Consider the following 16850-nt stretch of genomic DNA (forward strand, 5'->3'; position numbering starts at 1 on the left):
ATCTCCAAACTTTATCAATGCAAGAAGACCAACCCCACGGCATATAGTAGTGAAGCTAGCAAAAGTCAACAACAAGGAGAAAATACTAAGGACAGCCAGGCAAAAGAAACTAACCTACAAAGGAACCCCCATCAGGCTATCAGCAGATTTCTCAGCAGAAACTTTACAGGCTAGAAGAGAGTGGAATGATACATTCAAAAATCTGAAGGACCAAAACCTACAGCTGAGAATTCTCTACCCAGCGAAAATATCCTTCAAATACGATGGAGAAATAAAAACTTTCCCAGATAAACAAAAGTTAAGGGAGTTCATTGCCACAAAACCTCCTCTTCAGGAAATCCTCAGGAAAACTCTCATTCCTGAAAAATCAAAAAAAGGAAAGGGGCTACAAAACCAAGAGCAGAGGAGATAAGTAGAAGGACAACAACAAAGAGTAGCAGCTCTTCATCAGAACAGATTAAACCATGGGATGAGAAACAAAGGAAATTGAAGAAAACCGGAAAACAAGACATAAAATGGTAGTGGTAGGCCCCCACATCTCAATAATCACTCTAAATGTAAATGGATTGAACTCCCCAATCAAAAGACACAGAGTGGCAGGATGGATCAAAGAACAAGACCCAACAATATGCTGCCTCCAGGAAACACACCTCAGCCCCAAAGCCAAACACAGACTCAGAGTGAAGGGATGGAGAACAATACTCCAAGCTAATAATGAACAAAAGAAAGCAGGTGTCGCTATACTAATATCAGACAAGGTAGACTTCAAAGCAAAACAGATAAAGAAAGACAAAGAGGGACAGTATGTAATGATAAAAGGGACTCTCCACCAAGAAGGCATAACACTTATAAATATATACGCACCCAACACAGGAGCACCAAAATTTGTAAAGCAACTCTTAATAGAACTAAAAGAAGACATCAACAACAATACAATAATAGTAGGGGACCTCAACACACCATTAACACCAACGGACAGAACATCCAGACAGAAAATCAACAAGGAAATGATAGAATTAAATGAAAAATTAGACCAGATGGACTTAATAGATATATATAGAACACTTCATCCAAAAACAGCAGGTTACACATTCTTCTCAAGTGCACATGGAACATTCTCAAGGATTGACCATATTTTGGGAAACAAAGCAAACATCAATAAATACAAGAGAGTTGAAATAATATCAAGCATCTTTTCTGATCATAACGCTATGAAACTAGAAATCAACTACAAGAAAAAAGCAGAGAAGGGTGCAAAAATGTGGAGACTAAACAACATGCTTCTGAACAAACAATGGATCATTGAAGAAATTAAAGAAGAAATCAAATATTATCTGGAGACAAATGAAAATGAGAACACGACATACCAAATCATTTGGGATGCAGCAAAAGCAGTTCTAAGAGGGAAATTCATCGCAATACAGGCTCACCTCACTAAACAAGAAAAAGCTCAGATAAGCAACCTCAAACGACACCTAACAGAACTAGAAAAAGAAGAACAAACAGCCCAGAGTCAGTAGAAGGAGGGAAATAATAAAAATAAGAGCAGAAATAAACGATATTAAAAGAAAAAAGACAATAGAAAGGATCAATGAAACAAAGAGTTGGTTCTTTGAAAAAATTAACAAAATCGACAAACCTTTAGCCAGACTCACCAAGAAAAGAAGAGAGAAATCGCAAATAAATAAAATTAGGAATGAGAGAGGAGAAATCACAACAGATACCAATGAAAGACAAGGGATCATAAGAGAATACTATGAAAAACTATATGCCAACAAATTGAACAACCTGGAAGAAATGGACAAATTCCTAGACTCCTACAATCTCCCTAAACTGAATCAGGAAGAAATGGAGAATCTGAATAGGCCAATCACAAGTAAGGAAATAGAAACAGTAATCAAAAACCTCCCCAAAAATAAGAGTCCAGGACCAAACGGCTTCTCTGGAGAATTCTACCAAACATTCAAAGAAGACTTAATACCTATTCTTCTCAAACTGTTCCAGAAAATTGAGAAAGATGGAGTACTCCCTAACACATTCTATGAAGCCAACATCACTCTCATCCCCAAACCTGACAAGGACAACACAAAGAAGGAGAACTACAGGCCGATATCACTGATGAACATAGATGCAAAAATCCTCAACAAAATTTTGGCAAACCGAATACAGCAATACATCAAAAAGATTATACACCATGATCAAGTGGGATTTATACCAGGGACACAGGGATGGTTCAACATCCACAAGTCAATCAACGTGATACACTACATCAACAAAATGAAAAACAAAAACCACATGATCATCTCAATAGATGCAGAGAAAGCATTGGACAAGATCCAACACCCATTTATGATAAAAAACACTCAATAAAATGGGTATAGAAGGAAAGTACCTCAACATAATAAAGGCCACATATGACAGACCCACAGCCAACATCATACTCAATGGACAAAAATTGAAAGCCATCCCTCTGAGGACAGGAACAAGACAAGAGCGCCCACTTTCACCACTCCTATTCAACATAGTACTGGAGGTGTTGGCCAGAGCAATTTGGCAGGAAAAAGAAATAAAAGGAATCCAAATAGCTAACGAAGAAGTAAAACTCTCGCTGTTTGCAGATGACATGATCTTATATATAGAAAACCCCAAAGAATCCATAGAAAAACTATTAGAAATAATCAACAACTACAGCAAAGTAGCAGGGTATAAAATCAACATACATAAATCAGTAGCATTTCTATACACTAACAATGAACTAACAGAAAAAGAACTCAAGAACTCAATCCCATTCACAATTGCAACGAAAAGAATAAAATACCTTGGGATAAACTTAACCAAGGAAGTGAAGGATCTATACAATGAAAACTACAAGACTTTCTTGAAAGAATCTGATGACGACATAAAGAGATGGAAAGACATTCCATGCACATGGATTGGAAGAATAAACATAGTTAAAATGTCCATACTACCTAAAGCAATCTACAGATTCAACGCTATCCCAATCAGAATCCCAAAGGCATGCTTTTCAGAAATTGAACAAAGAATCCTAAAATTCATATGGGGTAACAAAAGACCGCGAATTCCTAAAGCAATCCTGAGCAAGAAAAACAAAGCCGGTGGAATCACAATCACCGATTTCAAAACATACTACAAAGCTACAGTGATCAAAACAGCATGGTGCTGGTACAAAAACAGGTCCACAGATCAATGGAACAGAATTGAAAGCCCAGAGATAAAACCACACATCTATGGACAGCTAATCTTCGACAAAGGAGCAGAGGGCCTACAATGGAGAAAAGAAAGTCTCTTCAACAAATGGTGCTGGGAAAACTGGAAAGTCTCATGCAAAAGATTGAAAATTGACCAGTCTTTTTCACCACACACCAAAATAAATTCAAAATGGATCAAAGACCTAAAGATTAGGCCTGAAACAATAAGTCTTCTGGAAGAGAATATAGGCAGTACACTCTTTGACATCAGTTTCAAAAGAATCTTTTCGGATACTATAACTCCTCAGTTGAGGGAAACAATAGAAAGAATAAACAAATGGGACTTCATCAGACTAAAGAGCTTCTTCAAGGCAAGGGAAAACAGGATTGAAACAAAAAAACAGCTCACTAATTGGGAAAAAATATTTACAAGCTACTTATCTGACAAAGGGTTAATCTCCATAATATACAAAGAACTCACACTGCTTAACAACAACAAAAAAAAACCCGATCAAAAAATGGGCAGAGGACATGAACAGACATTTCTCAAAAGAAGATATGAATATGGCCAATAGACACATGAAAAGATGTTCATCATCGCTAATCATCAGGGAAATGCAAATCAAAACTACATTAAGATATCACCTTACACCTGTTAGATTGGCAAAACCATCCAAAACCAAGAGTGACAAATGTTGGAGAGGTTGTGGAGAAAAAGGAACCCTCATACACTGTTGGTGGGAATGCAAACTGGTACAGCCACTATGGAAAACAGTATGGAGATTTCTCAAACAGTTAAAAATAGAAATACCCTATGACCCAGCCATCCCATTACTGGGTATCTATCCTAAGAACCTGAAATCAGAAATCTCAAGAGTCCGTTGCACCCCTATGTTCATCGCAGCATTATTTACAATAGCCAAGAAGTGGAACCAACCTACATGCCCAGAAACTGATGATTGGATAAAGAAGATGTGGTATATATACACAATGGAATACTACTCAGCCATAAAAAAAGACAAAATTGGCCCATTCACAGCAACGTGGATGGACCTCGAGGGTATTATGTTAAGCGAAATAAGCCAGTCAGAGAAAGACGAACTCTATATGACTCCACTCATAGGTGGAAGTTAGTATATTGATAAGGAGATCTGATCGGTGGTTACCAGGGAAAAGGGGGGGTGGGGGGAAGGCACAAAGGGGGAAGTGGTGTACCCACAACATGACTAACAAAAATGTACAACTGAAATCTCACAAGGTTGTAATCTATCATAACATTAATAAAAAAAAAAAATTACTGCTCATTGACAATGCACCTGGTTACCCAAGAGCTCTGATGAAGATGTACAATGAGATTAATTTTGTTTTCATGTCTGCTAACATAACATCCATTCTGCAGCCCATTGATCAGGGAGTTATTTTGGCTTTCAAGTGTTATTATTTAAGAAACACATTTCAGAAGGCTATAGTTGCCATAGGTAGCGATTCCTGTGACGGATCTGGGGAGAGTAAACTGAAAACCTTCTGGAAAGGATTCACCATTCTAGATGTCATTAAGAACATTCATAATTCATGGGAAGAGACAGAAATATCAACATTAATAGGAGTTTGGAAGAAGTTGATTCAGATCCTCATGATCGACTTTGAGAGATTCAAGACTTCAGTGGAGGAAGTAACTGCAGATGTGGTAGAAACAGCAAGAGAATTAGAATTAGAAGTAGAGCCTGAAGATGTGACTGAATAGCTGTAATCTCATGATACTTTAATGGATGAGGAGTTGTTTCTCATGGATGAGCAAAGAAAGTAGTTTCTTGAGATGGAATCTACTTCTGATGAAGATGCTGTGAAGATTGTTGAAATAACAACAGAAGATTTAGAATATTACATAAACTTAGTTCATAAAGCAGTGGCTGTGTTTGAGAGGATTGACTCCAATTTTGAAAGAAGTTCTACTGTGGGTAAAATGCTACCAAACAGCACTGCATGCTACAGAGACATTGCTCGCGAAAGGAAAAGTCAGTCAACGCAGCAAACATCATCGTCTTATTTTAAGAAATTGCCACAGCCACTTCAACCTTCAGCAACCATCACCCTGGCCAGTCACAGCCATTAGCATCAAGGCAAGACCCTCTACCAGCAAAAAAATTACAACTTGCTCAAGGCTCAGATGATGGTTAGCATTCTTTACCAATAAAGTATTTTTTAAATTAAGGTACATACATGGTGTTTTGTAGACATAATGCTATTGCACACTTAATAGAATACAGTACAGTAAATATAACTTTTATATGCATTGGGAAACCAAAAAATCGTGACTTGCTTTATTGTGATACTCACTTTATTTCAGTGGTCTGGAACTGAACCCACAATATCTCTGAGGTATGCCTGTATTTTCATGTGAGGCTCAGAGAAATTCCTTGCTTAGGCTCAATTCTCCAACCAGCTAATACTAGAAACATTCGGTTTGAGGATGTAGAAGCAGTAAGTAGTAATTTAAGAGAATGAATTCTTTTATATCTTATTACTAAAAAGCATAAAAACAATTAAGATAAATATTACTATGGGCTTGATTCAGTTTTATTTGATAATGACACTAAACTTTGTTTAGATATACAGAGACAATATAATTTATTACCAAATAGCATCAGTTTAAAAAAAAGAAAGAAATATTATGCACTAACTTAGCATTCATGTAAGAAACTCTTTTTTTAACATAGTAGTTTTGCAGTAGATAGCAAACTTGGTTTTCTTTTCGATTCCAAGAAGGCTGAATAAATTCCCTAAATACACTTTTTCAGTTGGGAACTACCAAGCAAGTGATCAAGTTTCTGCCCTGCCAAATGTTTTCCCATTCTATCAAAGCCATATTTTCTTTAGGGTTCTTCTGGAAAGGAAATTTATGAATTAGGAATGAAGAATGAAAATATTGTGTCCCCTTCATGGATATTCAAAGAAAAGACCTGGGTACCTTTTGGTGGATTGTAGATCACTTGACAACTCAATAAGAGAGAAAAATTATTTATTTGGCACAGTTTCAAATAATTTTGAGACTAATATGTAAAACTGTTGTGAAATTTGGTAGCAAGTCTTACTTGAGGCATGGGATACTGTCCTTTGTTACTCCTTCACTAGCCACAGTGGTAGTGCTTCCCGAAAGACTCCTTGAAGAAGGAAGTTGGGATGAGAGATCTGGAAATGGAGGACTTGTTTCCGGTTCTGGGGTAATAATGTCTTCAACATCATACTGAAGTCGTACCTCTAATGACTTAAAAAAATTGTTTTAATTTAATCTAGGTCATAACAATAAATAATCACATTAAAACATCTGATAATTTTTAGGTAATTATTCATTATTTTTTCAGGTTAATAAGTTCAATTTCAATTTACAGTAAAGCTAAGACATCTTACACTGAATTAAATAATGAATTATAGGGAATATTCAAGGACATTCACAAAAAATGTAAAATATTTTTTAATTCTTCAGAATTATAAGAAAAATATCTACCACTGGAGATAAAGTTTTTATATAATATTTCTTAAGATAAAGTAAAATTACAATTCTATATGTGATAAATAAAAGGAGAAATTGGTCATGGTTATTCCAATTAAAGAAATTAAACTGGAAAAATTGCTTTTCATATGTCTTTTTAGTATTAAAAAAAAAGCTTCATTTGATTTTGACTGAATTAACTCAGTAAAAATTTTCCAAAATAAATATCGTATTTTTGTTTGTCTCGTTAACTTAGCCCTTACTTGTTTAATTTCATTAGCTTGGTCAGAATTGCTTAATGAAAAACATATGATAATTTATATTGAAATAAAAAGGTGATCAAAAACCATGTTTAAGTTAAAAAGGTTTAAAAATTAAGTGCTTTATGATTGCATTCAATGCTTTAATTTACAATTGATTTTACAATAAACATTTGCTTTACAATGCAAAAATCAGCGTTTTTGAGGTTGAAAGCAAGTGCTTACAAAAATGTCATTATGGGGTGGTGAATATAGCAATATTACAAAAATGACTGCCGTAATTATCTGAAAACTACAAAAAACCTCTTGTGACAATAAAAATTAACAATTGTTGAGTGCTTACTACACTTAGACACTATGCTAATGACTATACAATCATCACAAGAATCATATGAAATTGGCATTATTATTTCTAGTTTATTACTACTTCCCATTTTTCTATTTTATTTACACAGGAAATTATATGGGTGATAAAACTGAGTCTTACCCAGACTCTCCTACTAAAGGAGCCTTTTGACTTGCTCAGTCACACAGGTACGTACTGGTAAGGCCAGAATTAAAACCTAGGCTTACGACTCCAAAGCCTGGAATTTTAAATAATGTACTTCTAAGGGGCAATACTTAATTTTAGTTGTTGAGGTAAAAATACTTATATACAGGCCTTCAGTAGATAATCTTTACTTTCTGATAAAATGGACTAGGTAGAAGAGGCCCATTATCTGTAGGTGACTTAATTTAGATTTAATTTATCCCATGAGAGCATCAACATTTTGAATAAAAATAATTTAAAAGTTAAGATTAGGTAAGGCAATCTCATAATTATTTCTATCCTATAAAAATGTTGCTACATAGAAAATCATTAAAATTAACCTTAGTATATTTGAGAAATAATCATTTGTGGCAATTAATTGACAAGAAAAGACAAACCTTAAAAAATTTAATAAAGATATAGAACAAAGCCTGCATTAATTTCCCATTGGTACATAAAATCAATGACTGTATAAAACGTGTAGGAATAACCTATCCCATTTAATAATCCTAAATTTTGATAGAGAAGTGTTTGTGTCATCTTAAGCCAAGCTTTTTTAAATATGCTATACTAAGTAACAAGAATAATTAAAAATCTTATGAATTGGATTACTGGCCACATACTACAGTCTTGCTGGCTTAAAACCATACAAAGCGCTAGCCAAGTACGACAACTGCTGTCTTTTAATAACTGTAAGTGTGAAAGTTAAATTTTAAATGACTTACCACTATTTCTGCTGTAATTTCATGTCTGCTGAATTTATAAACTATGACATATGCAGAGACTCCTGATACACAGAATATTCTGCTCTCTGGACACCAATAAATCATCTGAACGGCATATGGATCTTCCTCTACAATTTCACATGTTTGTTTTCCTTCTCCTACCTTCTGTTTTTCAAACACTTTTGAAGTTTTTAGCTTGTACAGCATCTGCAGAGTTACTGTAAGATATCGAAGCACAGTTATCTTCTAATTTGAACTTAATTCTTAGATGTTGTTGAAGCTTTTTGAATATATTTGTTAAACCACAAAAGTAAAACCCAAGTAGACAAAATACATTTTAAGTAGCAAGCATTCAATGTCATGCTCTCATATCAGTACAGTTTAGCTGGAGGGAGACTACAGGGAAAAAATAAACATGTAGTGAACATACACTATATGCCAAGGAATATGTAGGTCCTTTGTATGCATTCTCTCATGTGATCTTCAGAAAACTCCCATGAAGTGAATATTTTTATCTTCATTTGTTGATGAAAACACTGGGACTCAAGAAAGTTTACAATGGAAACACCGAACCTAATTCTCTACTAAGGGACACCCCTCAATCCTTTTTTTATAATTTTCTTCTCTGAGTGCTAAATGAGAGGTTGATGCTATTCATAGAAGGTTTACTCTTCTCAATAAATTTTTAGACACTCCTTCAGATGAGAAACATTTATAATTTACCAGCTAGCAATATTGGGAGTCCAATAATCTGTAATTATTTTAGAAAGAACCTTTTCTGAGTGGCTTTGTGTTAAGAAAAGTTCAGATATAATTTTAATAAACTTTGGGTGTGTGAATTGTTTTCAGGAATATATATTTGGGGAAATATTTTCCTCGTTTTAGATCCTGATGATAACTTCCCTACAAAAAAGCTCTGATTCTACAAAGGACCCTTGAGAAAAGTTCTAAAAATCTGGGAGTTCATGTCCAAAGTGCATAATCTGAACCTAATCATGAGAAACATCAGTCAAACTGAACTGATGGAGATTCTACAAAATAACCAGGCTGAACTTCTCAAAAATGTCAATTTCATGAAATACTCAGGAAACATTCTAGATTAAAGAAAACTCAAAAGATATAATAACTAAATGCAATAAATGATCCTAGATTTTCTTTTATTATGAAAGATATTATTGGGACAATTCACAAAACTGAGTAAGATCTGGAGGTTAGATAACAGTATTGTATCAATATTAATCTCCTGATTTTGATAACGATAATTTGTGTAAAATAATACCCTTGTTTGTAGGAAACACACACTGAAGTATTTAGGGGCATGTAGTGTTAGAAAAGCATCACGTCTCCAACTTACTCTCAAATGATTATAAAAAGCTATACATATGTATGTGTGTGAATATATGGAGGGGAGAGAGAAAAAGTAAGGGAGGGTTGTGGGGTGAGGGAGAGAGACAGAACAAATGTATTATACATTGACATTTAGGGAATCTACCTAAAGGCTATGAAACACTTCAAAGCATTTTTTTGCAATTTTTCTGTAAGCCCAAATTTATGTCAAACAAAAATAGTTTTTATAATACACAAGGTGGGGCCAGCCCGGTGATGTAATGTTTAAGCTCGTGTGCTCCCCTTTGGAGGGAGGCCTGGAGTTCATGGGTTTGGATCCCAGGCACAGACCTACACACTGCTCATCAAGCCATGCTGTGGAAATGTCCCACATACAAAATAGAGGAAGATTGGCGTAGATGCTAGCTCAGGAACAATCTTCTCAAGCACAAAGGGGAGGATTGGCAGCAGAAGTTAGCACAGGGCCAATCTTCCTCACCAGAAAAAAAAAGCACAAGACATTGTATTAAGCGCTACAGACTTGCTTCTAGGTCAGATGGAGTATCACTCCCATGATTATTTTATGTGACATGGCAATCGTAAAAGGATACTGCAGACATAATTAAGGCCCTTAATTACTTAATTTTGAGTTAATCAACAGAGATTATCTGAATGAGCCTGACATAATCAAGTGAGCCCTTCAAAAGAGGGACTGGGGCCCTCCCTGAGGTTAGAGACACTCTTTTCCTAGCCTTGAAGCAGCAAGTCACCATGAGTTCTAAAAAAGCTGCAAGAAAATGAATTTTCTGCCAACAACCACATGAGTTTGCAAGAGCATCCAGCCTCAGGTGAAACTGCAGCCCTAGCCACCTCCCTGACTGCAGTCTTGGGAGATCTGAGCAAAGAACCCAGCTAAACTGTACCCAGATTCCTGACACACCGAAACTATGAGATAATATATGGGTATTTTTTAATCTGCTAAAATGTGGTAATTTATTTCTCAGAAATTGAAAACTAATACACATGGGATAAACTCAATTATTCAAATTCAGTGTAACCTAACTTCCTGTACTCGACAGTATTCCACAAAACTGGCAAACTAAGTGGTATTTCTTTAATTACATCCATACAATTGGAAATATGCCCTTATAATTGATTACACTAAAAACATTAAATATGCTGCAAACCTTTGCAATATATGTTCTGAATGTGATAAAATAATATTTTATTTAAAAATTAAGCTCTTAAAATATTAACATGTATGCTTAATGGTGGTATGTACTCTAATCATTAGAGTGTTAAAGTATCTTCTCACATTTTAGAAGCTAAGGAGTGACTTTCAGGTGGTGGGAATCCAGCAATGATGTCACTATGCAATTAACTGTGTTCCTGGAACAAACTCACATTTACATGTAAAACTTCATCAAAAGAAAACTTGTTGTCCTTTGGAACTCCCCCCTCTCCCCGAGCAATTGCTCTTTATTGTGAGGTCAGAAACGGGCCTCAGAATTCATGGCTTTAACTCTTTTAATCATTTTCTCTTGCTAATGGGTTGCTCCATTGCTGAAGGACTCGAGTTTACAGACTGAGAGAATCATCAATATTCAAGCTTCTTCCCTCGGTTTTTCTGTTTATCATAGTCTTCCTCAGAAGCTGTTCACTTCTATAGCTTCAAACATTACTTTTATGCTACTTTTTCATTAGTTTTCATTCTTGACTGTTCTCCCTACCTGCTAGATATTTTTACTTGGATTTCCTGGTGTTGCCACAAAATCCAAACCTCCAGAACTCTCTTGTATTTCTTACTTCCAAGAGTTACCTATATCTTGCTGATTACGAATCCTCAGAAACTCAGTCATTGCTCATTTTTTCTTATCCTTCCATTCCTGTCAAAATCTCAACTATCTTCCAAAACTCAAATGAAATGTTACCCATCAAAATACTCTTCCTGGATCTACTTGGTTCAAATAAATCTCTCATTTCTGATAACAGAATTTGGGTTACACTACATTTAGAGCTCTTATATTGTTTGCCCTGTAGTTATATACGTGCATTCCTCTATCTATTCCAGTGACTATAAATTTTCTGAAGGGTATGTATGGTTATAATGAAGTTTTAAATATCTTTGCATGCCCTTAAATGTTGAGCAGAGTACCTTATTTATTCCTTAAATTATGTAATTCTCAAGATTTTGAAATAAATTTCACATTTCCCAAATTCTTTCTTTCTTTTTTTGGTGAGAAAGATTGACCCTGAGTGAACATCTGTTCCCAATCTTCCTCTTTTTGCTTGAGGAAGATTGTCGCTGAGCTAACATCTGTGGCAATCTTCCTCTATTTTGTATTTGGGATGCCACCACAGCATGACTTGATGAGCAGTGCATAGGTTCACGCCAGGACCCCAACCTGTAAATACCGGGCCACCAAAGCCAGTGCATGAACTTAACAACTATGCCACCGAGCCAGCCCCACAAATCATTTCTTTTGATTGTCACAGGACTTGGTAGACAAATGGGAAAGAAAAGTGAAGACTGGTGGGATAAAAGCACTTTTCCAAGAAAACAGAAGTAGGAGCTGAAGAGAATTCCTTAATAGAATTATTCTGTCAAAGTTTGGTACTTTTTCCAATGTACCTTGCTTCTTGAAAATAAAATGGGTTGCTGATAAGGAGTAACTTCAGTCTTACTTATATTATAGACAAAAAATACAGGAGAGATAATACTATAAACTCATCTAATAATATAGGAAATGGATTTTTGTAACACAGCCATATATGTATGCTAAAAATGTCTCTGAAATGTTAATTGCCCAAACAAAAAAGTAGTGAAAGGCTATGGGTAAACATTAACCAAGTGTTTTCTGTTATAGAGAAACTTAAAACTTACTTGCAGAAGCATCCCAAAATTTTATTGATCCATCTGCATGACTAGATGGGAAATAAATTAGTGTTAATTAAGGTATAGTAAATTAAAAAACCATAATCATTCTAAATGTACAAAAACTTGAGTCAGTGTTAAATTCAATCCAAAAATACCATTCCAATGAAAACTAATGTATGCTAAACCATTTCTAAGCTCAAAACAATGGTTTATCTTTTAAACAATACATTAAAATCCAAATTTAAAAAGAACAATAATTGCTTAGATTTTACTGTAAGAAGACTTTTTGTGTAATAGAGAGCAATGAAAACTGGCCTGTGGAAAATGAACAATATATAAAATATATAAAATTATATAAAATTGTTTACATAATAAAAAAGATATCTGAGTTAATTTTGATTACATTAAAATAATTTTGAAATGGGTATCTTAGTGAAATTAAAGTTAAGCTTCAAAATATAAAAGCAAATCCTTAAGCCTATCTAGAATTGTATCATTATTTGGTAATAACATAACATCAGTTCTATAAGAACTCATCTAGAAATAAAGAGGATAGAATTCCTCCCAACACATTTTATGAGGTCAGCTTTATCCTGATGCCAAAACCAGGAAAAATATTACTAGAAAAGAAAATTACAAACCAATATCCCTTGAGCATAGATCTAAAAATAGTCAACAAAATATTAGCAAATCACATCAAGAAATATATAGACAGGATAATACATCATGCCTAAGTGGGGTTTATCAGGAACACAAGGCCAGTTAAACATTAAAAAAAAAATCAATCATCATATTATAATCCATCATACTGACAGATTAAAGGAGAAAAACCATATGACCATCTTAAATGCAACAAAAGCATTTGACAAAAATTCACCATCCACTCATGAAAAAAACTCAGTAAACTAGGAACAGAGGAAACTTCTTCAATCTGATAAAAGGCATCTAGGAACAACCTACAGATGTTGTCTAACAGACATAATGGTGAAAGAGATGGAATACTTTCCACCTCAGATCAGGAACAAAGGAAAAATGTTTACTCTCACCATCCTTAAACATCATATTGGAGGTCCTAACTACTGCAGCAAGGGAAGAAAAAGAAATAAAAGGAATAAAGATTGAAAAGGAAGAAATAAAATTCTCTATTTGCAGATCACATGATTGGCTATGTAGAAAATCCCAAAGAATTTACAAGAAGGATATCAGAACTCATCTATGAGTTTAGCACAATTGTAAGATACAAGGACAATGTAAAAAAATCAATTGTATTTCTATATAATAGCAATGAACATTTGGAAATTGAAATTGTAAGAGTACCATTTACAATAGCACCAAAAAACATGAAATGCCTATATAAAAACTAACACAATTTGTGTTAGATCTGTTTGCTGAAAACTTCAAGATCCTAATCAAAGAAATCAGAGAAGGCATAAATAAATGGAGAGATATAATGTATTCTTAAATTATAAGACTTACTAGATGTCAGAACTGACAGAGATCTCAGTTCTCCCCAGATGATGTATAGATTCAATGTAATCTCAATTGAAATATGCAAAAAAAAATTTTTGTAGAAATAAACTGATCCTAAAATTTATATGGAAAAGTAAAAGAACTAGAATACCTAAAGAAATTTAAAAAAATTTTTTAAAAGTTGGAGTACTGAAACTACCTAACTTTAAGTCTTATTCTAAAGCTACCATAAAGTTATTGCTATTGGTGAAAAAAAGAGACATATATATATAAATAGAACATAGTAGATAGTCCAGAAATAGACCCACACACATACGGTCACTTGACTTTTTTGAGAGGGTGGTAGCTGCTAATTGAGTAGCTTTATTTTGTTAACAGCTTTATTGAGATATAATTTACATACCATAAAATTCACCCAAGATAAATGTACAGTTTGGTAATTTTTAGTAAATTTATACAGTTGTCCCATTGACACCATAATCCAGTTTTAGAACATTTCCATCACCTCCAAAAGGTACCTCATGCCAGCATACAATCTGATTTCCCACCCCAGCAGATATCCACTGATCTGGTTTCTGCCTGCACAGATTTCTTCTGTGTTGTTACAATATTTACTCTTCTGTGTATGTATCTTTCATTTAGCATAATGTTTTTGAGGATAATCCCTGATGTTTCATGTATTGGTAATGTGTTCATTTTTATTGCTGAATAGCATTCCATTGTATAGATATACCTCATTTTGTTTACCCGTTTACCAGTTGATGAACATTTGGGTTGTTTTCAGTTTTTGGCTATTACAAATAAAGCCGCTATGAATGCTTTGTATCTTTACGTACTCTAATTATTCACTTATAGATGTAACCAAAAAAACCTATTTTATTACTGAAATTCTGCAGGATGATGGTCTGAGAATCTATATTCTAATAACCTTTAATTCAGTTTTATTTTTTTATCATGCAGTATTTGACATGCAAAGAACAATATATGTAATATAGATTTAATACATAGAATAAAATTATACTGAAATTCTGTAAACCAATCACGAAATCAAAGAACTAACATTACTAATAACTTGCATCTCCATGTGTGCTCCTCTATTTTTTAAAATTGAGGTATAACTGACATAAAACATTATATTAGTTTCAAGTGTACAATATGATTCGATATTTGTACATACTGGTGAAATGATCACCACAATAAGTCTACTTAACATCCATCATCAGACATAGTTACAGAACTTTTTCCTTGTGATAAGAACTTTATAAAGAGTAGACCTCTCTTAGCAACTTTCAAATATGCAATACAGTATTATTAACTATAGTCACCATGCTGTATTTTACATCCCCCTGATTTATCTATTTTATAGTAATTTCTTTCTTTCTTAAGCATTCTCCTGGTTACTATAAATTTTCCACTAGATTCTAGAGTTCTGAGGAAATTGATTCTATTTTTGCCAAAATAATCATTTCTTTAGTGAAAGGCCCAAGTTCTACCCTGACGTTGTAAGTGATGTAAACTTCCGATAATTTAAAGTAAATTTTTAATTTAATTATAACACACATACAGCACAAATCTAAAGATTACAGCACAACAAAGTGTCACAAAGTGAACACATCTGTATCTCTGGATCAAACAGGGAAAAAACTGATATCTTTACAACGCTGAGTCTAGTTAATGACCACAGTTTCTCTCTCCACACATTTACGTCTTTTCCTACTTCTCAGATTTGTTTCACAATTTTCATTGAAGATGTCTTGCATATCTTTTGTTAGGTTTATTTCTAGATTATGTGATTTGTTTGGATGCTATTTTAAATTGTATAATTTTGGAGTTTTTATTTTATAATTGTTGCTAGTATATAGAAATATAGCTGACTTTTGTATATTGATGTACCCAGTGACTTGCTAAATAGTCAAGTTAATTTAAATAGCTGTACATTATTTTGCGCTTTCCACATACATAATCATGTTGTCTCTGAGTAACAACAGTTTATATCTTGCTGTTAAAATAATTTATTTAGTTCTTATTTTCAGTTATAATAATTTTCAGTTCTATAATTTACATTGATTTTTTTTTATTGTGGTCAAAAACACATAATGTAAAATTTACCATCTTAACCACTTTTAGGTGTATAGTACAGTAGTGTTATCTAGCACATTGTTGTGCAGCAGATTTTTAGAACTTTTTCATCTAGCAAAACTGAACTCCACATCCATTGAACAACAACTCCCTTCTCCCACCTCTCCCTAGCCCATAGCAGCCACCATCATACCTTCTGTCTTTATCAATTTGCCTATTCTAGGTACCTCTTATAAATAGAATCATGCAGTATTTGTCTTTTTGAGACTGGCTTATTTCACGTAGCATAGTTCCCATGAGGTTCACATGAGACATGATTTGCTTCTTTTTTAAGCCTGAACTGAATAATATTCCATTGTATGTAATATAACATTTTTAAAATCCATTCATCTGTTGATGGATATTAGGGGGCTTCCACCTCTTGACTACTGTGAATAATGCTTCAGTGAACATGAGAGTGCATATATCTCCTTGATAGCCTGTTTTCACTTCTTTTGAATATGTACCCAGAAGTGGGATTGCTGGATCATAGAGTAATTCTAATTTTACTTTTTGGAGGAAACTCCATACTGTTTTCCATAGCAGCTGCACCATTGTACATTCTAATCAACAATGAACAAAGGTTCTAATTTCTCCACATCGTTGCCAGCCCTTGTTATTTTCTGTTTGTTGCTGTTGTTTTATAGTGCCATCCCAATAGGTGTAAAATGATATCTCATTGTGGTTTTGATTTGCATTTTCCTGACGAGTAATGATGTTGAACATCTTTTCATATGCTTCTTAGTCATTTGTATATCTCCTCTGGAGAATTACTTATTCAAGTCTTTTGCCCATTTTTACTTGGATTTTTTGTTGTTATTATCGAGTTGTAGGAGTTCTTTAAA

General features: G+C 34.0%; 1 protein-coding gene across 24 annotated transcripts in view; it reads right to left on the reverse strand.

Moving 5' to 3' along the window:
* STXBP5L (syntaxin binding protein 5L) overlaps positions 1-16850 on the reverse strand; it is a 349911-nt gene that overhangs the window by 130303 nt on the left and 202758 nt on the right. For all 24 annotated transcript variants that reach the window (XM_023623677.2, XM_070243721.1, XM_070243724.1 and 21 more), the window contains 3 exons: positions 12424-12464; positions 8214-8431; positions 6302-6474 (listed from right to left, as the gene is read on the reverse strand). In XM_023623677.2, coding sequence (XP_023479445.1) covers positions 6302-6474; positions 8214-8431; positions 12424-12464 — 432 coding nt within the window. The remainder of the gene's footprint in view (positions 1-6301; positions 6475-8213; positions 8432-12423; positions 12465-16850) is intronic.

This window comes from Equus caballus, chromosome 19, assembly GCF_041296265.1.
Source record: "Equus caballus isolate H_3958 breed thoroughbred chromosome 19, TB-T2T, whole genome shotgun sequence".
NCBI lineage: Eukaryota > Metazoa > Chordata > Mammalia > Perissodactyla > Equidae > Equus > Equus caballus.